Source organism: Ovis aries, chromosome 7 (genome assembly GCF_016772045.2).
Source record: "Ovis aries strain OAR_USU_Benz2616 breed Rambouillet chromosome 7, ARS-UI_Ramb_v3.0, whole genome shotgun sequence".
In the NCBI taxonomy this organism is placed as follows: domain Eukaryota; kingdom Metazoa; phylum Chordata; class Mammalia; order Artiodactyla; family Bovidae; genus Ovis; species Ovis aries.
Genome location: NC_056060.1, coordinates 83106084 through 83125572, shown reverse-complemented (window position 1 = coordinate 83125572; position 19489 = coordinate 83106084). Strand labels below are relative to the sequence as shown.

The following is a 19489-nucleotide window of genomic DNA, read 5'->3' as shown; positions in this document are numbered from 1 at the left end:
TAGAGCCTTTTAATCTGAAGCCAAAAGTTGTCTACACAATACTCAGCCTCATCTTGTGTGAGCACATGCTTCCTGATGACTTTATACTGTGGTTGTGTTTTCTCTTATCCTGAATGTTTAAACCTAAGTAAACTTGGTGCTTGGTGAAGCCTATTCTGTTTTATTCTATTCTATTCTGTTTTTAAGACCACTGCTGCTAGTAGAACAGATTGTGGTTTACAGACTTCTATGCCTTAATTTTTTTCTCATACATAGCCTACCTCTTATTTCTGGAAATTATGAGAGATTTCTTAAGTCTTACGAGTCCTAATTTGACTACTAGCCATGTCTATTTTGTTTTCGAGCTCATCAACTGAATTGTGTAGCTCAGCAATCATTTCTACTTCCTAAAATGCCTTGTGTATATTAGGAAAAACCTGCTGTTCTCCTCCTGTGTCTCTTTTCTGTGTGACTCCTTTGCTACTCAGAACACTGCATTTCTGACACTTCTGGTCACCATATGTGTGGTGTAAATCTTTGAGACAACCATCTGATGTCCTAGAATTTAATTCAGTTCTAACACTGTCTACCTGGAGATGGTGTCAGTTCCCTGAGGTTAAGGTCTCAGTGCCACAAAACTGCTCTCACCCCACCCCAGGTGCCAATTGCAAGTAGTAGGTCCCCAGGTTACCCACAATCGCGGTGTGATTAGGCTATAAATCCGAGGTTTCTACAACCCCTTCTTCAGGTTCTACTGATTTGCCAGAGCAGCTTGCCGAACTCAGGGAAACCCTTACATCAGCTACCTTATTGAAGAATATGATAAAGGATACAGAGGAACAGCCAGATGAAGAGTTCCATTGGGCGAGGTCTGGGAGAGTCCCAAGGCAGGAGCTTTTGTCCCTGTGGAGCTGAGGTATGTCTCCCTAGCAGTGTGGATGTGTTCGCCAAACTGAAAGCTCTCCAAACCCTGTACTATTGGGATTTTTGTGGAGGCTTCCTCACATATGCTTTGTTGCTAAATCATGTCCAACTCTTTGTGACCCCATGGACTGTGGCTTGCTAGGCCCCTCTGTCCATGGAGATTCTTCAGGCAAGAATACTGGACTGGGTTGCCATGTCCTTCTCCAGGGGATCTTCCCAAACCAGGGATCTAACCCAGGTCTCCCACATAGTGGGAAGATTATTGTCTGAGCCACCTTGGAAGCCCAAGAATACTGGAGGGGGTAGCCTATCCCTTCTCCAAGAGCACTTCTCGACCCAGGAATCAAACCAGGGTCTCCTGCATTGCAGGAGGATTCTTTACTAGCTGAGCTACCAGGGAAGCCCTTTCCTCACATAGGCATGCTCAATTATTAACTCAGTTTCTGGCCCCTAGTCTCTCTAGAAAATTGGGAGAGACAGCTGAAAATTCCAGGCTTCTAATCATGGATTGGTCTTTCTGGTTACTAGTGCCCACGCAGTCCCCATCCAGGAGCCCACTTAGAGTCACCTCAGTAGAACAAAAGATGCGACTAGTGCTGCTATCACTTAGGTATTTATAAGAGTTTTAGGAACTCTGTGCTGGAAGTTGGGAGAAAGGTGCAGACAGATACATATTTCTTATCATTTCCACCTTCCATCATCAACTCATCTTGCAAAATTTAACACATACATATATTCACACATGTACACATAATTTAAATGGCAGCTAACAAAATGATGTAACATGGTCAACATATATGAGAATTATTTACTTCTGTAATACATAATCAAATGCTGCTGTAGGTCATAAAGAAATAGGAGAACATTCTGAAGGAATGGGAAATGTAGTTTAAAAGGAATATAGATATTTTCCCAATAAGAGGAGGAGATATTCAACTTTACTAACAGCAACAACAAAAAAAGTACAGTAATAGGAGATTATCTTTTCAAACCATAAAATTTATAAAATTATAAAGGATTAGACACAAAGGCACACATACACACATATTGCACCAGTGTTGGCAACATGGCGGTTTCATACAGTGTCCTTGATGGTGCGGTTGGTCATTTCCGGTATGCACAGTAATTTCCTTTCAAAGAATCTCAAAGAAATAGTCAGTGACACACAAAGACTTATACATGCGTATGTCCCTTCATCTCAGAACGGACTTTATAAAGAAAAACTATCAGCAATGTCAAGGGCTAACAACAGAGGACTGATTAAATGAAGGGTAGTAGCACCAATCAGTAGAATACACATCACTGTTTTTAAAAAGTCCTGTGTTTGAAGAATATAATAATAACATGGTAAAATAATCACCATATGATATTAAAGTAAAAAGGATGTACACTTGAGTAAAAACTCAATACATACAACAAAAAGCCTAGAGGAAAATGGGAATATTCTGACATGTTAAGTGTGTTAGTTTCTAGTGATTATATGCAATTCCTTTTCTGCTGAATAACTTTCTCTATTTTCCAAGTTTTCTATGAATTTTTATTACTTTAGATTTAGAAAAAGAGAGATCCTATCTGTTAAGACCCATATCAAAGGCCACGGTCTGAATTCTTTTCTAATCTTCACATCATAGTCTATCACATCTCCCTCCAGAACATAAGCCTATGGCATCTCTAGTTCCCTTTTGTTAGATTCTCCTACTAACAAGAATTTAAAGAGGAAATCATCTTTGTGTCTTTTGAAACATGTGGTTTGCAGTTTCACTTGGTCATTTATTGGCCCCCAAATTTCTTCTGTTGCTGCCTTTTATCCCTCAAGATCAGCCCCAGAATCTCTAGAGAAGCCTGACTCTCCAGCTTGATTAATGGGAGATTCCTTCCACTGTCATGGAACATGCTATTTACAGAAAGTGGTAGACAGAGAAATATAGAAAGAGGAAAGGAGGAGGGCAGATCACACACACATTGTTAATAATCAAGGGAAGGCATGTAGGGCATTTTAAGGTGCCTGTCAGCTTCTGCAAAAAACCATACTACTAGGTAAAGGCCAGGATTTAAACATGGTTCCAGAACTATACTTTTAACATTAGTGCCCTGAAACCACCCCTACCCTCACACTGCAAGTCCAGGAAATCCACTGAAAACTTAGGTAGAAGAAAGAAGAGCCACTTCCTTTCCCTGTGGCTGCGGCTGTCACCCTGCAGAGAGCATGGATGAGCTTAACAAAGAGAGAAGAAACTGGATGTGGGGAGACTGAGCCCCAGCTCTACAGGTACCATGCAAAAATTTTTCTGAGTCTTGGTTTCTTCATCTGTAAAATGGAGATGACACCTGCCTCACAGTGGGACAGAAGAAAAATCTGACTAAGCAAAAGGAGCACTGTTTTTGAGTTTCAGGAGAAGACATCTGTCAGAAGACGCTTTATTGAAAGAGAAAGTTGAGAAACCAAAACACCATGATCATAAATTAAAGTATCTTTTCTTTTAAACACATTCAGCTTTAGAAAAGTTTAGTAAGTTTAATGTATATTTATATCAAGTAATACAAAACTAAATCATTCATTTGCATGCTAATCAATATTAAAGTCACTTATGAAATTCATCTAAATGTTGTTATACCAGGATTCAAAACAACTAAATCACAAAGTCCATATGTGAAAATGAAAAAAGTAATTAAAATACATTTGCACTAGGAGACTTCTTCCTCATTCAAGAAGATTCAAGAACTAAAAACATATTTGCTTTGAAAATTTTTAGTAGTTTTCATCTAAGTAGTTATCTAACTAGTATACTACTTTACGACTATGATGTTCACTTCCATTCTTAAATTAGAAACTCAAATCTGATAACATTTTTGATATTTTGTATCTTTTCCACAATAGGTAATCATTTATTAATTAAAAACAATAAATTATAATAATAATTCAAATAATTATGGAGCACTAATTGTGTACTAGGTACTATTAACTGGGTATTACACCTTTTCCTTTCAGAGTTAAAGCCTTGTCAATTGTTTTTTTGGCCATTTGTTTCATTTTCTGTAAAATCACTCTCCACTCAAACAAATGAAAATGTATGTAATTTATAAAAATCTAAAAAACTTCTTGGTAAGTTCACTTTAACACTGAAGAGGAAAAACTCTACGTAATTATTGAACAGAAGAAACCTACACTGGTATACACTAACTGTGGCAGCTGTTCCTAATTGTTCTGTCCGTCCCTTGATCACAGCTTGGCTGGAATTGTCCCCTTTTCCCCACCCAGGTGTTTATGGAAGAAAGTCTGGAGCTGCTGCCAAGCATCTACCTGGGCCCTGGCATGAGCCCTGGGCTCCCCTCCCCAGATGACAGGAGCGCCCACCAAGGTGTGCAGGGAAGCCAGGCACAGGGGGAAGTAAGGAGGCTCAATGTAGTGCCCCGTCCCTGGGTAACAGATGACCTGGGGTTTTGCCTTCCCATGGGCCTGCAAATGTTTAGAGGCCTCGTTAGCATAGAATTCACTCTTCCAGTTGTGGTCATCCTGACCCAGGAGAAATAGGAAGGGGCACTCAGCCCTTTCCACAGGAATGAAGCTCTTCCGGTCAAGCCTTTCCAAAGGGCTGTTCAGGACTTCCACAACATCTACAAAGCCATCTTTGGTCATCTTGATTCGATTTTGGTTGAAACCCACAGGCGGCAGAATCTCACCTTTGTAGTGTAAGTTTCCACCGACAGGGGCCACAGAGCCATTGATTATGACGGCCGCAGAGATGCCCTTCAGGAAGGAAACCATGGAGAGGCAGAGCTCGCCTCCTTTTGAAATCCCAAGCAGCCCAACTCCTGGACCCTTCACCTGAGAAAAGGTCAAAGGGAAAAGGAGAATGAGTCCATAAACAGTGCAGTGTGGCCAGTAGTGCCTGGACTTGAGAGTCGGGGAACTGAGCCTGAATCTGGGCTCTCCCAGTTATCAAGGTTTGCAGCCTTGGGATATTGACTTAAACTTTTGTTGTACCTTGCTTTCCACAATTTCTCCATCACCATTCCTGGTGTCTTCAACAACCAAGTGGATGACAACGAAATACTCTGGCCTTGAAGTTCCTTGACCACCAAACCTCCAGTGGTCTTTTCCTCTCCCCCTGTCCATGGAACTCTCCAGGCAAGAATACTGGAGTGGGTTGCCATGTCCTCCTCCAAGGGATCTTCCCAACCCAGGAACTGAGCCCCTGTCTCATATCTCCTGCATTGGCAGGCAGGTTCTTTACCAAAAGCACCACCTGGGAAACCCTTAATAACAATCCCTTGACCTCAAATCCACTCTGCCCTAGTTTGTACTCCTTTTCACAGCAAAACTTGTGGGAAATTTTGTCTGTAGTTATTCACTTTCTTGTCTTAATTCTCTGCTGAGTCCCCTCCGTAGTTTGAGTTTGCCCCATTCCAGAAAGATTGTTCTCGTCAATTACCAAATTCTTCTGCTGTAAATGGCCTTTTGATTGACCTATCAACAGCTATTTTTTTGGATCATGGTTTCTACAATAGCACTCTTGACTGATTTCAACTATTTATTCCTTATAAAGGTGCTAGGAATGGGATATTATAGTGATCCCAATTTTTGAGAGTATGATACAGAAGCCCCAAGGTCAAGGAGCTAGAAACTGGCAAAATCAAACCTCAAATTTAACTTTTCTCTATCAAATACACTATTATACTGGTTCCACTACACCCCATCACCTTCTCTAGGAGCTTCAAGGCTTTCAGCTACTTTGAGCTCTGATTGAATTATAAAATAAACAATCCTATTAATCCTCTAATATCCTGAGCAAGCTATATGTTCTAATCCTCTGATGTACTGAACCCTGAAACATTTCCTACTACCCAGGTCATTTACCACTAGGTGATTTGTTAAAAGTGAGTACTCTGCTCTCAGATGGTCATATGGAGGACAGGATTGTAAAACACAAACATTTAAACTGGAGACAGCCTTCTAGAGAGAATGATCACTTCCCCTCTTACTTCCTGGGTCAAACTGAGGGTTCTCAATGTGTTGAGCTCTTAATGAAATATGATAAAATACTGGAGTTTAAAATTACATAATTTCAACTAGGACACTTGTACCAGCAGGAAATCTAACAATAACATCTAATTGCATGGAAACTGTCTGGGAGAAGTGACTAAGTGTGTGTTGGGGGCAGATAGTGGCTGTCATGAATTTGTCAAGTTCTATGAAAACCAAGAGCATTTCAGAAGGAGAACTAATATGTAGAACATGAAACTAGAGAAGTTCCAACCTGAGGGTGATTAAGCAGGTAGTTCACAGCTTCTTCAAAGTACTCCAGGTGGAGGTTCTCCAGGCCCTTGGGGAGGTCTTCATAGTTACAATAAGCCAGTGCCATCACAGCAAAATCCTTCCCAGCCAGCAGACTAGCTCAGTATTCCAGAAGGCCACCTCCAGCTGCAGAAATGTCCACAATCCCAGGAAAGGGCCCAGGTTCTTGGGAAGAGAAAACAGAGTTAAACTAGAAACTCTTTGCTGTGGTGTCAAAAGCCATTTTTGCCTCTTTGGTGATATCACAGTTTTCTGTTGATGATCAGAAATGCTAAACAACTCTGGTCTTCAAAGGTCCAGACTGTGGCATAGTTTAAACCCACATTCCCTTCTACACCCAGGGCCTCAAAGCCCCACAGATTTTTGCAAAGAACATGTGCTACTTTTATGAGTACCACTCCACATCAATTATAGGAAGAATTTTAAATTACAAATCACAACAGAAGAATCAACAGGAAAGAATCATCAATCACAGGCCCCAACAACAACAACAAAAAGGATGTACATTGCATCCCTTCCAGGAAATTGACTACCCCAGGAATTCAGCCAATGAGAAACCATCATTGCCCTCAACTGTCACTTACCTCCAGTAGACTTCTTCTGGAAGCAACCCCACCCACCTTCCTCCTTTTTCTCTATAAAGTAACATTCCTTTCTTTGATTTGTTGAACTTGCCTATGGTTTTTGTTCTAGAATTAACTCATTTTTGCTGGTGAAACAACTGTTTTAAGGGCAACATTACTTGGTGCTTGGAAGTGGGATCCTAAGAGGTCTCCCCCAAACTCCCAGGTTGGTGAGGACACAGGTGCTCGTCCCCACAGACATGCGCTCACTGCTTTCTAGCTAAGCCTGGAGTTTGAGGGTAAGTCTGTCCTGGATTTCAAGCTCCACTGTCTGCATTTTGAGTTCTCCAATCTTTATTTGTGATCTATTTAAAGGCTTTGTCCTTTCTGAGAGTATTCCTTTGGTCTTTGGTCTGATTTCTTTAGGTACTGGGCTGTGCCTGTTGAGACTCTGCTGTTTAGGAATTTTTCTTTTTGGTCTAGAGAAAAATCTTTAATGGGATCCTTGTCATCAAAATGCTTTGACAATGCCCCCCTCCTTTCTGGGACCCTGGCTGATTTTATGTTTAAAAACTTTGGTCCCTCCTAATGTCCATTTCTAATTAAATGGACTGAAAAATATTTGAGAACGCCAATCAACATTATGAGGAACATTTGAGCTCCCCAAACTTACTTTTCTTAAAACTGAATTCGACGTCTGTTTAATTGGCATTCTGAGGCTTCCAGTCATTACTGGCAATCTAGAATTACTTCCCTGCAAATTACAATTTCGAAATTAACTGAGGTAAACGAACAACTGAAGGTGTCGAAAGGCTTCTGAGGCCCCTGAGGCCTCTCTTTCCCTCTCCCTTCAGCCACTTCCTGTGCTTGGGCACCCCCTCCAGTGCCACTGCCGCCTCCCTTGCTGCACTGCCTCTGTCTCCTCTATACCCTCAGTTTCCCCAGTTCAATGCTCTCACTGAATTTCTCTTTCTCTTGGCACTTCTCACCACTCCCTCCTCCTCTGAACCTATCAGAACCTGCCTCTAAAATTGTCTTCCGAGCACCCAGATAAACCCTATATTTCTTATGTTCCCTAGACTAAGGCTGAATTGGGAGTCATAGTTGAAGAGTTTCCTAAAGTAACCGAGAACCCTTACAGGTTTGCTGAAGAGTCTAACACAGTTCATTCAAACTTCCCAACCTGGTTGTTTAGATTTTTATCAGTTACTCCACCTGCTTGTTGGTGAGGGTCAACCCAAACTTGTGATTAAGGTTGTCTGATGGGAACAGCTCAAAGAGAATTTAGAAAAACCCCTAACTTTTGGCCAAATGCTGGAGTATTTTCTGGAAACCTCTACTGAGCAGTTACAGTAAATTTTCCTAAACTTACTGATTGAAACAAAATTCAGACCTGCACACAAAAATCTGATGAACCTGTTCATGACGATTAGAATTGTTCTCGGAATGTTTGCAAAGCAAACAAGTTCTCATTTGTTTGCAAAGGAAGATCCTATTTTCTCTCAGGTGGTGAATCCACTCAGGTAACCTTTAACTCTATTTATGTGCTGAGCCAGGATGTTCCTGTTTATTTGAAATAAGCAGGGTGGAATGAGAAACTGTGTCCACTCCAGATTTAATTTGGCACATCAGTTCACTTGCAAAGTAGATGAGTCAACTGATAAGAAAGACAACTAGATTTCTTAATTTTCAACTCTGGCAAATGAAGGTCCCTAAATAGAGCCCCAAACCTTCTAGTTGCTCCTATTATTGGGAAGACACAGGACACTGAAGAATTTTAGCATTCAAGGTGCCGTCAGCCTTCTAGCCAGCCTTTCCAGTGTCCTAATTTCGAATGATGGGGCTTCAAGGAACTACAGGGGCTCTTCCCAATCCTCTGTCTTGATCCATCTGTGGAAACATTTCTCCAGATTAAGGATGAAGCTCTTTCTATCCTTAATGACACCAGAGCTACACTCCTAGTACTCAACCCCACTTCTGTAAAGCAGCCCCTGCTTTGGAGTTCTAAAATAGTTCAATTAGTTGGAATCTCCAATCAGTCTCAAGAAGTTCCTGTCTCTGAACCTATTTCTTTCTGTTTCCTTGACAGAATATACCCTTTTCTCCTGAGTTCCTCTGCCCCTATTCATTTATTAGACTGAGACTTAGAAAAATATCATGCTGGAATTTCTCTCTCCCCAAACAGAATTCTGGAATCCGACAGTACCAATCAATAGCCAACCAAGTGAATTAAGTGATCCTTTGAGATCTTTTATTGACTCAATTTCTGATGGTTTTCCTGGTGGGTCTGATGGCAAAGAATCTGCCTGCAATGCGGATTTGACCCCTGGGTCGGGAAGATCCCCTAGAGAAGGGAATGGCAACCTACTCCAGTATTCTTGCCTGAAGAATTCCATGAACAGAGGAGCCTGGTGAACTATAGTCCATGAAGTCACAAAGAGTTAGACATGACTGAGCAACTAATATTTTCACTTTGACATATTTCATTAGCTCCATTTTTGATGGCACTGTAGCTGAATCTGGAGGACACTGATAATTGTCCCTATTTGATAACTACCATCATCCTCTTTACAGGCAAAATCTTCAGCTGATATTAGAGGAATCCACAATGCAACTTCTATCAACATTCAAACAGATGTTGAATGTTGAATTCAAACAACATTCAAACTTCTCCCTAAATCAATCAGTATCCTAGAAATAATTCCTGCAAGGCATCAAACCTATAATAGAGGATTAAAATTCTCAGGGCCTCATTATCCTCTGTAGTATTCCCTGGAACACTGCTATTTAGACTGTGTGTGCTCAGTTGGTTCTGACTCTTTGCAACCTCATGGACTGCAGCCTGCCAGGCTCCTCTGTCCATGGGATTTCCCAGGCAAGAATACTGGAGTGGGTTGCCATCTCCTTCTCCAGAGGATCTTCCCGACCCAGGGATCGAACTCAGGTCTCCTGCATTGGCAGGCAGGTTCTTTACCACTGTGCCACCTGAGAAGCCCATTTAGGCTATGAGAAAACCCAATACATGGGGCGAGAAGTTTGTCCAAGAGGTATGAGCAAAAAAACACGGTTATCCTTTGTCGCCTTGTTGTTCCTAAGCCCCAAACACTACTGATATCTAGTCCCAATGAAAGCAACTTCTTCACCATAACTGATTTATGCAGTGCATTCTTTAGTATTTTAATTGATGAGGTGAGTAAATACATGTTTGCTTTCACATAGGAAAAAAGGCAATTCACCTGGACAGCAATGTCCCAGGCTTTCACAGACAGTTCCTCTTACTTTTTACAAGTCTTAAAAGCTGATTTGGGTGATATAAACTTTTCTCCAGGCTTTACTTTGTCACAGTACATGAATGATTTGCTTCTCTGCTCTCTGTAAAACTCTTCATGGCAAGAGAGCATCCACCTTTTAAAACTTTCAGCCTTCAAAGGACAGAAAGTCTCTAAAAAAACTGCAGGTTCCTCTAATACAAATTGGATATTTAGGGCACCTGATTATGGAAAACATTTTGCTTTTGGTTCTGTCAAAACTGGATTCCAAATACTTCTCTTATGGCCCAGTCCCTACCTACTTTACTTTAAAAAAAGCCAACAATCTGGTCTTACCAGAAATTAAAAAACTCCCACTACTTACCTCTGTGCACACATTAAACCATTATTCTACTGACAAAATGATAGCATTCATAAGCAAATATCGGTGGGGAAATATAAAGTCACAAAAAGTGCCTGCACCTTACTTGTCCAACCTGCTCAAGCTAGAATCCAGGAAAACCTGTTTGCGCAACTCCTGGCCACTGAATTGTCTGATGGAACATGGGAGTTTTGCAAATGGATTTCATTTAGCTTTCTCTGTCTCAAAAAACTAAATATGTTTTAGTCATGGTTTGTATTTTTCTCACTGGAGTGAAACTTTCCCCTGTAGACAGGTCACTACATCTTCTATAGCTAAAATTCTGTTCAGTTCATTGTTCAGTCATGTCCGACTGTTTGTGACCCCATGGGCTGCAGCACGCCAGGCTTCCCTACCCATCACCAACTGCCAGAGCTTGCTCAAACTCATTGAGTCTGTGATGGCATCCAACCATCTCATCCTCTGTCGTCCCTTCTCCTCCTGCCTTCAATCTTTCCCAGCATCAGGGTCTTTTCTAATGAGTCAGTTCTTCCCATCAGGTGGCCAAAGTATTGGAGTTTCAGCTTTAGCATCAGTCCTTCTAATGAATATCCTGAACTGGCTTCATTTAGAATTGACTGGTTTGATTTCCTTGCAGTCCAAGGGACTCTCAAGACTCTTCTCCAACACCACGGTTCAAAGGCATCAATTCTTCGGTGCTCAGCTTTCTTTATAGTCCAACTCTCACATCCATACATGACTACTGGAAAAACCATAGCTTTGACTAGATGGACCTTTGTCGGAAAATTCCTAAAATTCTGTTAGTAAAAGATTATCCCTTCCTGAGGAAGCCCTCTTGAACTGCCTAGAGATCGGGGAACCTATTTAACTGGTCAAGTACTTCGGTTTTCACAACACTTTCACTATGCTTATTCTCAATCCTCAGGGTAAGTCAAACAACTAAGGGCACTTTAAGACTCAATTGGCAAAATTTGTAAAATTCTCCAGATACCTTGGCCAAAGGCATTGCTGTTGGTCCTTCTAAATTTCAGTTTCACCCCCTTTGGAACTCAAAAACTCTCACCCTTTGAGAAAGTCACAAGACATCCAACATACCTGACCCCTGCATCTTTTGATTCACAGCTGATGAAAAGAGTATACATCATAGTGTAAAGGCCTAGTTGCTTCCATTAAAAATAAACATGCTTTGATAGAGCAGTCTTGTCACAGAACCCTCCCAGGAGATGAAGACCTTAAGCATCATATCTTGTACCTTAGAGATTTCATTTACTAGAAAAGATACCTCCAAAAAGTCTCATTTAATCTCACTGGAAAGACCACTTTCAGGTACTGCTAACCAACCCTTGTGCTGCCAAACTCCAGGGAATAGGCTCTTCATTTCACATGACACATCTCAAAAGAGCACCAAACCCTGACTGAACCTTGCACCAGAGGATGACCTGAGAGCAAACACTCCCCAGAACCGAGACAGATAACACTGACCAGACATCTTTGCCAAAATGTCAGGGACAAGACAAGATTCACATGTCTTTTTTTTATTTGGACTGATAACCGACTGGATTCTTATCTGAATTCAGGATAACTGAACTTGCAACTTTACTGATAACATATTTGTTTCCAAAGAGTTCTTTTGAGATTACATTACTGTTTTAAAAATACCTTTGAAGTTTTGCTGTCTTCATGAAGGGTTCATTAGCTATTGCTTTGTGTTCATACCTGCACTGCTGCTGCTGCTAAGTCACTTCAGTTGTGTCCGACTCTGTGCGACCCCATAGACGGCAGCCCACCAGGCGCCCCCCATCCCTGGGATTCTCCAGGCAAGAACACTGGAGTGGGTTGCCATTTCCTTCTCCAGTGCATGAAAGTGAAAAGTGAACGTGAAGTCGCTCAGTCGTGTCCGACTCCTAGCGACCCCATGGACTGCAGCCTACCAGGCTCCTCCGTCCATGGGATTTTCCAGGCGAGAGTACTGGAGTGGGGTGCCACTGCCTTCTCCTATACTTGCACTGTATCTTCCCAAATGCACTGGGTAATTCTTTTAGATGTTGTGTGCTCTTATTGTATTCACTATTCTATTTTGCTCTCCTGCCTGTTTTAAATGGGGACTTCCAAGAGACATTCATGATTCTAGGTTCACTTCCACAGGGAGAACTTTACCCCTTGAAATCAGAATAAGTGCCTGGGGCTTCCCTAGCTGCTCAGTGGTAAAGAACCCACTTGCGAATCAATGCAGGAGACCCGGATGTGATCCCCGGGTTGGGAAGATTCCCCTGGAGAAGGAAATGGCAACCAACTCGAGTATTCTTGCCTGAGAAATCCCATAAACAGAGGAGCCTAGCAGACTACAGTTCATGGGGTCGCAAAAGAGTCAGACATGACTTAGTGACTGAACAAGACAAGTATTTGTTCAGTTGGCTACCTTCAGGCTACAGTTTGGAATTGTCCTGTTATTTTTGATTCTGTACTTATTGCCCACTAGACCTTTGTAAAAACAATGTACCCCAAATGGTGTACCCTATTGCTTAGGGTCTTGATAAATATGGACTATAGATGCAAAGTGCTGGAAAGTTCTCCCTCCTACCCCTCCTTGTTACTCAAATGTGACCTCAGTAAGTTTCTAATCTGCACAGTTTCTCTCTAACAAGGGACATGATAGCTAGGAAAGGTTCTTCCAGACATTGAAGGACAAAAGACCACTGACTCTTGATCGGTGGTGTTCTTGGAGAAAAATCTTAATTAAAAGGGAGAAATGTGAAAATTAATAAAGGGAAACCTCACCAAAATGGAGTCAGGAGGACAGACCTGGAGAACTGCCATGCAGTACCACTCCACATCGATTGTAGGAATAACTGTCCCTTAAAGATCACAACAGAAGGATCATCAACAGGAAAGAATCATCAGTTACAGGCCCCAACAGAAAAAGATGTATATTGCCTCCCCTCCAAGAAATGGAATACCCCAGCAATTCAGCAATGAAAAATTGTCGACACCCCAAACTCTATTCTTTGATAGAGTTTTGTTCAAAACAACAGCTCCCGACTTTCTTCTTTTTCTCTGTAAAATAACATTCATCTCCTTGTTCTGTTGGACTTGCTAAGTCACTTCAGTCGTGTCTGACTCTGTGTGACCCCAGAGACGGCAACCCACCAGGCTCCCCCGTCCCTGGGATTTCCAGGCAAGAACACTGGAGTGGGTTGCCATTTCCTTCTCCAATGCATGAAAGTGAAAAGTGAAAGTGAAGTCGTTCAGTCGTGTCCGACTCTTAGCGACCCCATGGACTGCAACCTACCAGGCTCCTCCGGGGGATTTTCCTCCATGGGATTTTCCAGGCAAGAGTACTGGAGTGGGGTGCCATTGCCTTCTCCATCTGTTGGACTTGCCTACAGTTTTTGCCATAGCATGTTTCCAAATTACAGTTCTCTGTTATTCCCGAGTTAACCCAGTTTTTGCTAGTCAAGTAACTAACTTTTATTTTTAAGAGCAACAGTGAGGATGCAAAACGAAACAATCACCCTGGAAAACAGCCGACCAAGTTCTTATAAATTTAAACATACACTTAGGTTATGACCCAGTAATCTCACTTCCAGGTATTTACCCCAAAAAATGAAAGCTTGTGTTCACACAGAAACATGGATTCATGTGTTTGCATTGACTTTATTCATAATCTCCAAAGACTCAAAACTCAAACTCAAACTCAAAACTCCACCTGGCTAATGAATTAACAAACTGTGGCACATCCATACAATGGAAACTTGTAAGAGACAAGAAGGAACTAGCAAATGCATGGAGCAACACAAATGAATCTCAAGTGTGTTATGCTAGACTCAAAAAGCTACCTACTGTGTATGCTTCTAGTTATTTCACATTTTCATTATTTACATAAAAGTTTGTATATAATGTGCAATTTTTAAGGAATAATTATAAAGCAAGTAGTTTATACCCAGAACTTTAAGAAATAATTCAGTTCTAACCATCAAAGCCCTGCGAGTTCCTGTTTCTCTTCCCTCACTTTCCACTATTCTAAATTGATCAGTCTGTTGATTTTTTTACAGTCTTATCACTTGGAAGCACATTTTAAATGGCATTTTGTTTGGTTTGCTCTTTTAAAAAATGTTATCTGAATGTAATGCTACTGAATGTGTTCTTCGGGAACTTGATGTTTCATTCAACACTGTTTGTGAGGTTCATCCTGTTGGTTCCTGTGACTCTAGTTCAGTCACTTTTGTGCTGTAAATATATCTCAATTTATGCATCGGTTTTATTATTGATGGACATTTGGGCTGTTTCTGTTGAATTTGCTCTTAGAAACATAAATCCCTACTGGTGTACCAGGAGTAGAATGACATAGTCAACTTATTAAGTAAAAGCAATTTTTTCCAGAGTAGATGAATAACTGTATTTCTCTTACCAGTATATGGAAGTTCCTTTTCTTCCACATACTGGTCAAACATTGGTAATGTTAGACTTCTAAATTATGAGGGTGTGAAATGTAGTGTGCAGTTCTGAGGTAGGAGACAGAGGGTCTCTGGACTAGACACCTGGTGTATGTCAAGTGGAGTAAAATTCAAGCTTTGTTCTCACCAGACACTCCACAGACAAAGCAAGTGGCAAAAGCTGAGCTCTACTAAAGCAAAGAGATAAAACGCCCACACTTGAGGTCAAGGAAGACTTCCCTGTCTGTACATGCACAGGAAGGCTTCAGTTCAGTTCAGTTCAGTCATTCACTCGTGTCAGACTCTTTGCGACCCCATGAATTGCAGCACGCCAGGCCTCCTTGTCCATCACCAACTCCCGAAGTTTACTCAAACTCATGTCCATCGAGTCGGTGATGCCATCCAGCCATCTCATCCTCTGTCATCCCCTTCTCCTCCTGCCCCCAGTCACTCCCAGCATCAGGGTCTTTTCCAATGAGTCAACTCTTCACATGAGGTGGCCAAAGTATTGGAGTTTCAGCTTTAGCATCAGTCCTTCCAATGAACACCAGGACTGATGTCCTTTAGGATGGACTGGTTGGATATTCTTGCAGTCCAAGGGACTCTCAAGAGTCTTCTCCAACACCACAGTTCAAAAGCATCAATTCTTTGGCTCTCAGCTTTCTTCACGGTCCAACTCTCACATACATACACGACCACTAGAAAAACCATAGCCTTGACTAGATGGATCTTTGTTGGCAAAGTAATGTCTCTGCTTTTGAATGTGCTGTCTCGGTTGGTTGTAACTTTCCTTCCAAGGAGTAAGCATCTTTTAATTTCATGGCTACAATCACCATCTGCAGTGATTTTGGAGTCCCCCCAAAATAAAGTCTGACACTGTTTCCACTGTTTCCCCATCTATTTCCCATGAAGTGATGGGACCAGATGCCATGATCTTCGTTTTCTGAATGTTGAGCTTTAAACCAACTTTTTCACTCTCCTCTTTCACTTTCATCAAGAGGCTTTTAGTTCCTCTTCACTTTCTGCCATGAGAGTGGTGTCATCTGCATATCTGAGGTTATTGATGTTTCTCCCAGCATTCTTGAGTCCAGCTTGTGCTTCTTCCAGCCTAGCATTTCTCATGATGTACTCTGCATATAAGTGAAATAAGCAGGGTGACAATATACAGCCTTGACATACTCCTTTTCCTATTTGGAACCAGTCTGTTGTTCCATGTCCAGTTCTAACTGTTGCTTCCTGACCTGCATATAGGTTTCTCAAGAGGCAGGTCAGGTGGTCTGTATTCCCATCTCTTGAAGAATTTTCCACAGTTTCTTGTGATCCACACCATCAAAGGCTTTGGCATAGTCAATAAAGCAGAAATAGATGTTTTTCTGGAACTCTCCTCTTGCCTTTTCGATGATCCAGCAGATGTTGGCAATTTGATCTCTTATTAGGGGTCAAAAAGGGAGGGTTCCTCATAATAAGTGTGGACATACACCCACAGACCTCTACAGTGGGATCCATTAGAAAAAAGTTGCACACACATCTTACAGAGAGTCCAAGGACCAGTCAAGTGTAAAGAAATAAACAAGATAATTGACCAAAGGGAAACAATGAACAGGAAGGACTGTCCTACATATGTGATTTACATCAGCTCTATACTATGCTCCTCACTCAGGATGCCCATACCCTTTTTTCTCTGGGTGTGTATCTCTACCTAATTTCTAACTTACTGTGCTTCTCCTTACTCAGGACGTCTACATTCCTCTCCTGGTGTGTATCTCTACTGAGCTTCTGACTTCTGACTCACTGCGCTCTTCCTCTTTAGAGAGGACGATGATACCGATTCTCTCCAGGTGTACATTTCTGCCTCGTTTTTGACTTAGTGTGCCTGGTGGGCTGCAGTCCATGGGATCGCTAAGGGTTGGACACGACTGAGCAACTTCACTTTCACTTTTCACTTTCATGCATTGGAGAAGGAAATGGCAACCCACTCCAGTGTTCTTGCCTGGAGAATCCCAGGGACGGGGGAGCCTGGTGGACTGCCATCTATGGGGTCGCACAGAGTTAGACACAACTGAAGTGACTTAGCAGCAGCAGCAGCAGCACCTCACTCAGGATTCCCACAGTCCTCTTTGAGTGTGCATTTCTGCCTTGATTCTGTCTTAAATAAACAGTCTGTTTCTCCCTGTGCTCTCCCATACTTTGTGCTGTGTCTCTAATAACCTTTGTACCTGTTTTTACAGTTTTTGTCTCCTTGAAACATTCTTGCTTTCAAACAGTGGCAAGAGCCAGGGAGGGCCACTTTGCTTCTAGCCTCTAGACCCTGGTGGTCTAGTAGTTAGGACTCTTGGTTTTCATCCAAGTTACCCAGGTTCAGTTCCTGGGCAGGGATCTAAGATCTTTCTTCAGAAAGGCTCACTGCCCTCCCACTGAGATCAGTTTTATTTTGCATTTGCCTGATTCTTAATGAAGATAACCATCTTTTAACAGTTTCATTGGTTGTTTTTTATGTAATGGTCAAATTAAACAATATCAAAAGATCCCCAGTGGAAAACAAGAGGCTTTCCTCCTTCATTCTAATTTTCTTAAATCTTTTTTTTTGGGGGGGGGGGGTACTGTGCTGGGTCCTTGTTGCTGTGTGGGTTTGTCTTTAGTTGTGATGAGCGAGGTCTGCTGTCTAGCTGTGGTAGGCTGGCCCCTCATCGTGGTGGCCTCTCTTGTGGAACACAGGCTCAATAGGTGTAGTACACAGAACCAGCTACTCTGGAGGCATATGGGATCTTCCCCGATCAGGGATCAAACTTGTGGCCCCAGGTGGCTTCTTTACCACTGAGCCACCAGGAAAGGCCCCTAATTTTCTTAAATCTTTTAATATATGGTGGGAGTTAAGAAGTAAAGTTGTAAAATTGAGAGATTTGGAAAGAAAACTTAAAACACTGGGAATTACGTATAAAAAAATTTTTTTTTCATCACAACTATCTTTTCTCCCTTTCCTTGTGATCTCTTTGCCCTGACCTCTGTTCCGGAACAACGGAATCACCTCCACAGCTAACGAAAGGTCCAGTCCTGTCTCCTGCAAAGTTTCAGGCCCCACATACTGTTGGAATGCTGGGAGCTACCTACTTATTGCCTTCCTCTCACACAGGGATAGATCAAGTTAGCGATACTGACAGCGCACCTGGCGGCAGGAAGAGCGTGGCGCGCACCCGGCCCGCGCGCACCGGCTCGCGCCGCACCCCGGGCGCCAGGAAGTCGCGCTCGTGCACCGCCCGGCCCAGGAGCCGCTGGGCCTCGGGCTCGTGACCGTCGAGCACCTCCAGCTCCACGGCGAAGGGCGTCTGCACGTCCCGCTTCACCAGGCGCAGCAAGGGCTTCTCGGGCTCCAGAGCCCAGAAGAGCCCCATGGGCTCGAGCCCCGCGAAGCTGCCGCCCAGCGCGGGCGCGCTCTCCAGGTCCAGCAGGCCGGCGGCGTCGGCGCAGTAGCGCGCGTGGGCCCTGAAGAGCGCGCCCTTCTCGTCGTGCAGGGACGCGCACAGCGCTGCCTCCGCGCCAGGCCGCGCACTGCGATGCGCACGGGCTTGTCCCAGCGGTAACGGCCGGCCGGCTCTAGCGTCACGGTCACTGTCATCCCAGACGCACAGCCTCGGTCCGTACTCTAAACGGGGAAGCGCGGACGGCTGCTGGAGTTTTGTCTCAAGCCGACTGGAGCGCGCTCGGAGACAAGACGAGATCAGGCGTGATCTGGCGCCGTTAAGTTTCGTGACTGAGCCGCCTTTGGAACGTCCTGGGGCTTCAGGTCTGTGGACCCTGTGCGCCGGAGTCGTCTGAAGTTAAAAGCACCAGATCGTTCACCCGGGCCAGGACAGGACGCACAGGGATGTCCTGCATCCAGAACACGAATCTCCCTGCCCACCAACGCCTCTTCTCTGCCTTAAAGTGCTTCGTTGGTGATTAGTGCATTTAGGCAAAATTCCAACAATAGGGAAAGGACGGCTTTAACAAACAAACAGTCATTGAATTATAGGTACATACTTATTGCAAAATTCAGACTTAAATTGAAGAAAGTAGGGAAAACCACTAGACCATTCAGGTTATGACCTAAATCAAAGCTTTTACCATTATACAGTGGAATGGCAAATAGATTCCAGGGATTAGAGCTGATAGACAGTGCCTAAAGAACTATGGATGGAGGTTCCTGACATTGTACAGGAGGCAGTGATCAAGACCATCCCCAAGAAAAGAAATGCAAAAAGGCAAAATAGTTGTCTGAGAAGGCCTTACAAATAGCTGAGAAAAGAAGATAAGCTAAAGGCAAAAGAGAAAAGGAAAGATATACCCATTTGAATGCAGAGTTCCAAAGAATAGCAAGGAGAGCTAAGAAAGCCTTCCTCAGTAATGAATGCGAAGAAATAGAGGAAAACAATAGAATGGGAAAGACTAGAGATATCCTCAAGACAATTAGATACCAAGGGAACATTTCATGCAAAGATGGGCACAATAAAAGACAGAAATGGTATGGACCTAATAGAAGCAGAAGATATTAAGAAAATGTGGCAAGAATACAGAGAACTATACAAAAAGGATCTTCATGACCCAGATAACCACGATGGTGTGATCACTTACCTAGAGCCAGACATCCTGGAATGGGAAGTCAAGTGGGCCTTAGGAAGCATCACTAC

The 19489-nt window shown here is 42.8% G+C and overlaps 1 protein-coding gene and 1 long non-coding RNA gene across 3 annotated transcripts in view; one reads left to right on the top strand and one right to left on the bottom strand.

The window, feature by feature from the left end:
- The window catches only part of LOC132660080 (uncharacterized), a 54033-nt gene that overhangs the window by 6500 nt on the left and 28044 nt on the right, over positions 1–19489 (top strand). Inside the window, exon 2 of one of the 2 annotated variants that reach the window (XR_009601293.1) lies at positions 728–3828. The exons of the other annotated variant lie outside the window; for it this stretch is intronic. This is a non-coding gene — a long non-coding RNA (uncharacterized LOC132660080). Of the gene's footprint in view, positions 1–727; positions 3829–19489 lie in introns of those variants that run through there. 2 annotated transcript variants of the gene reach the window in all.
- On the bottom strand, positions 1498–18438 carry LOC101104669 (acyl-coenzyme A thioesterase 1-like). Its single transcript, XM_027971999.3, is given in 4 exon segments — positions 1498–4729; positions 6162–6364; positions 17989–18342; positions 18345–18438. Coding segments are annotated over 4 exon segments (1257 nt in total). The 3' UTR covers positions 1498–4123.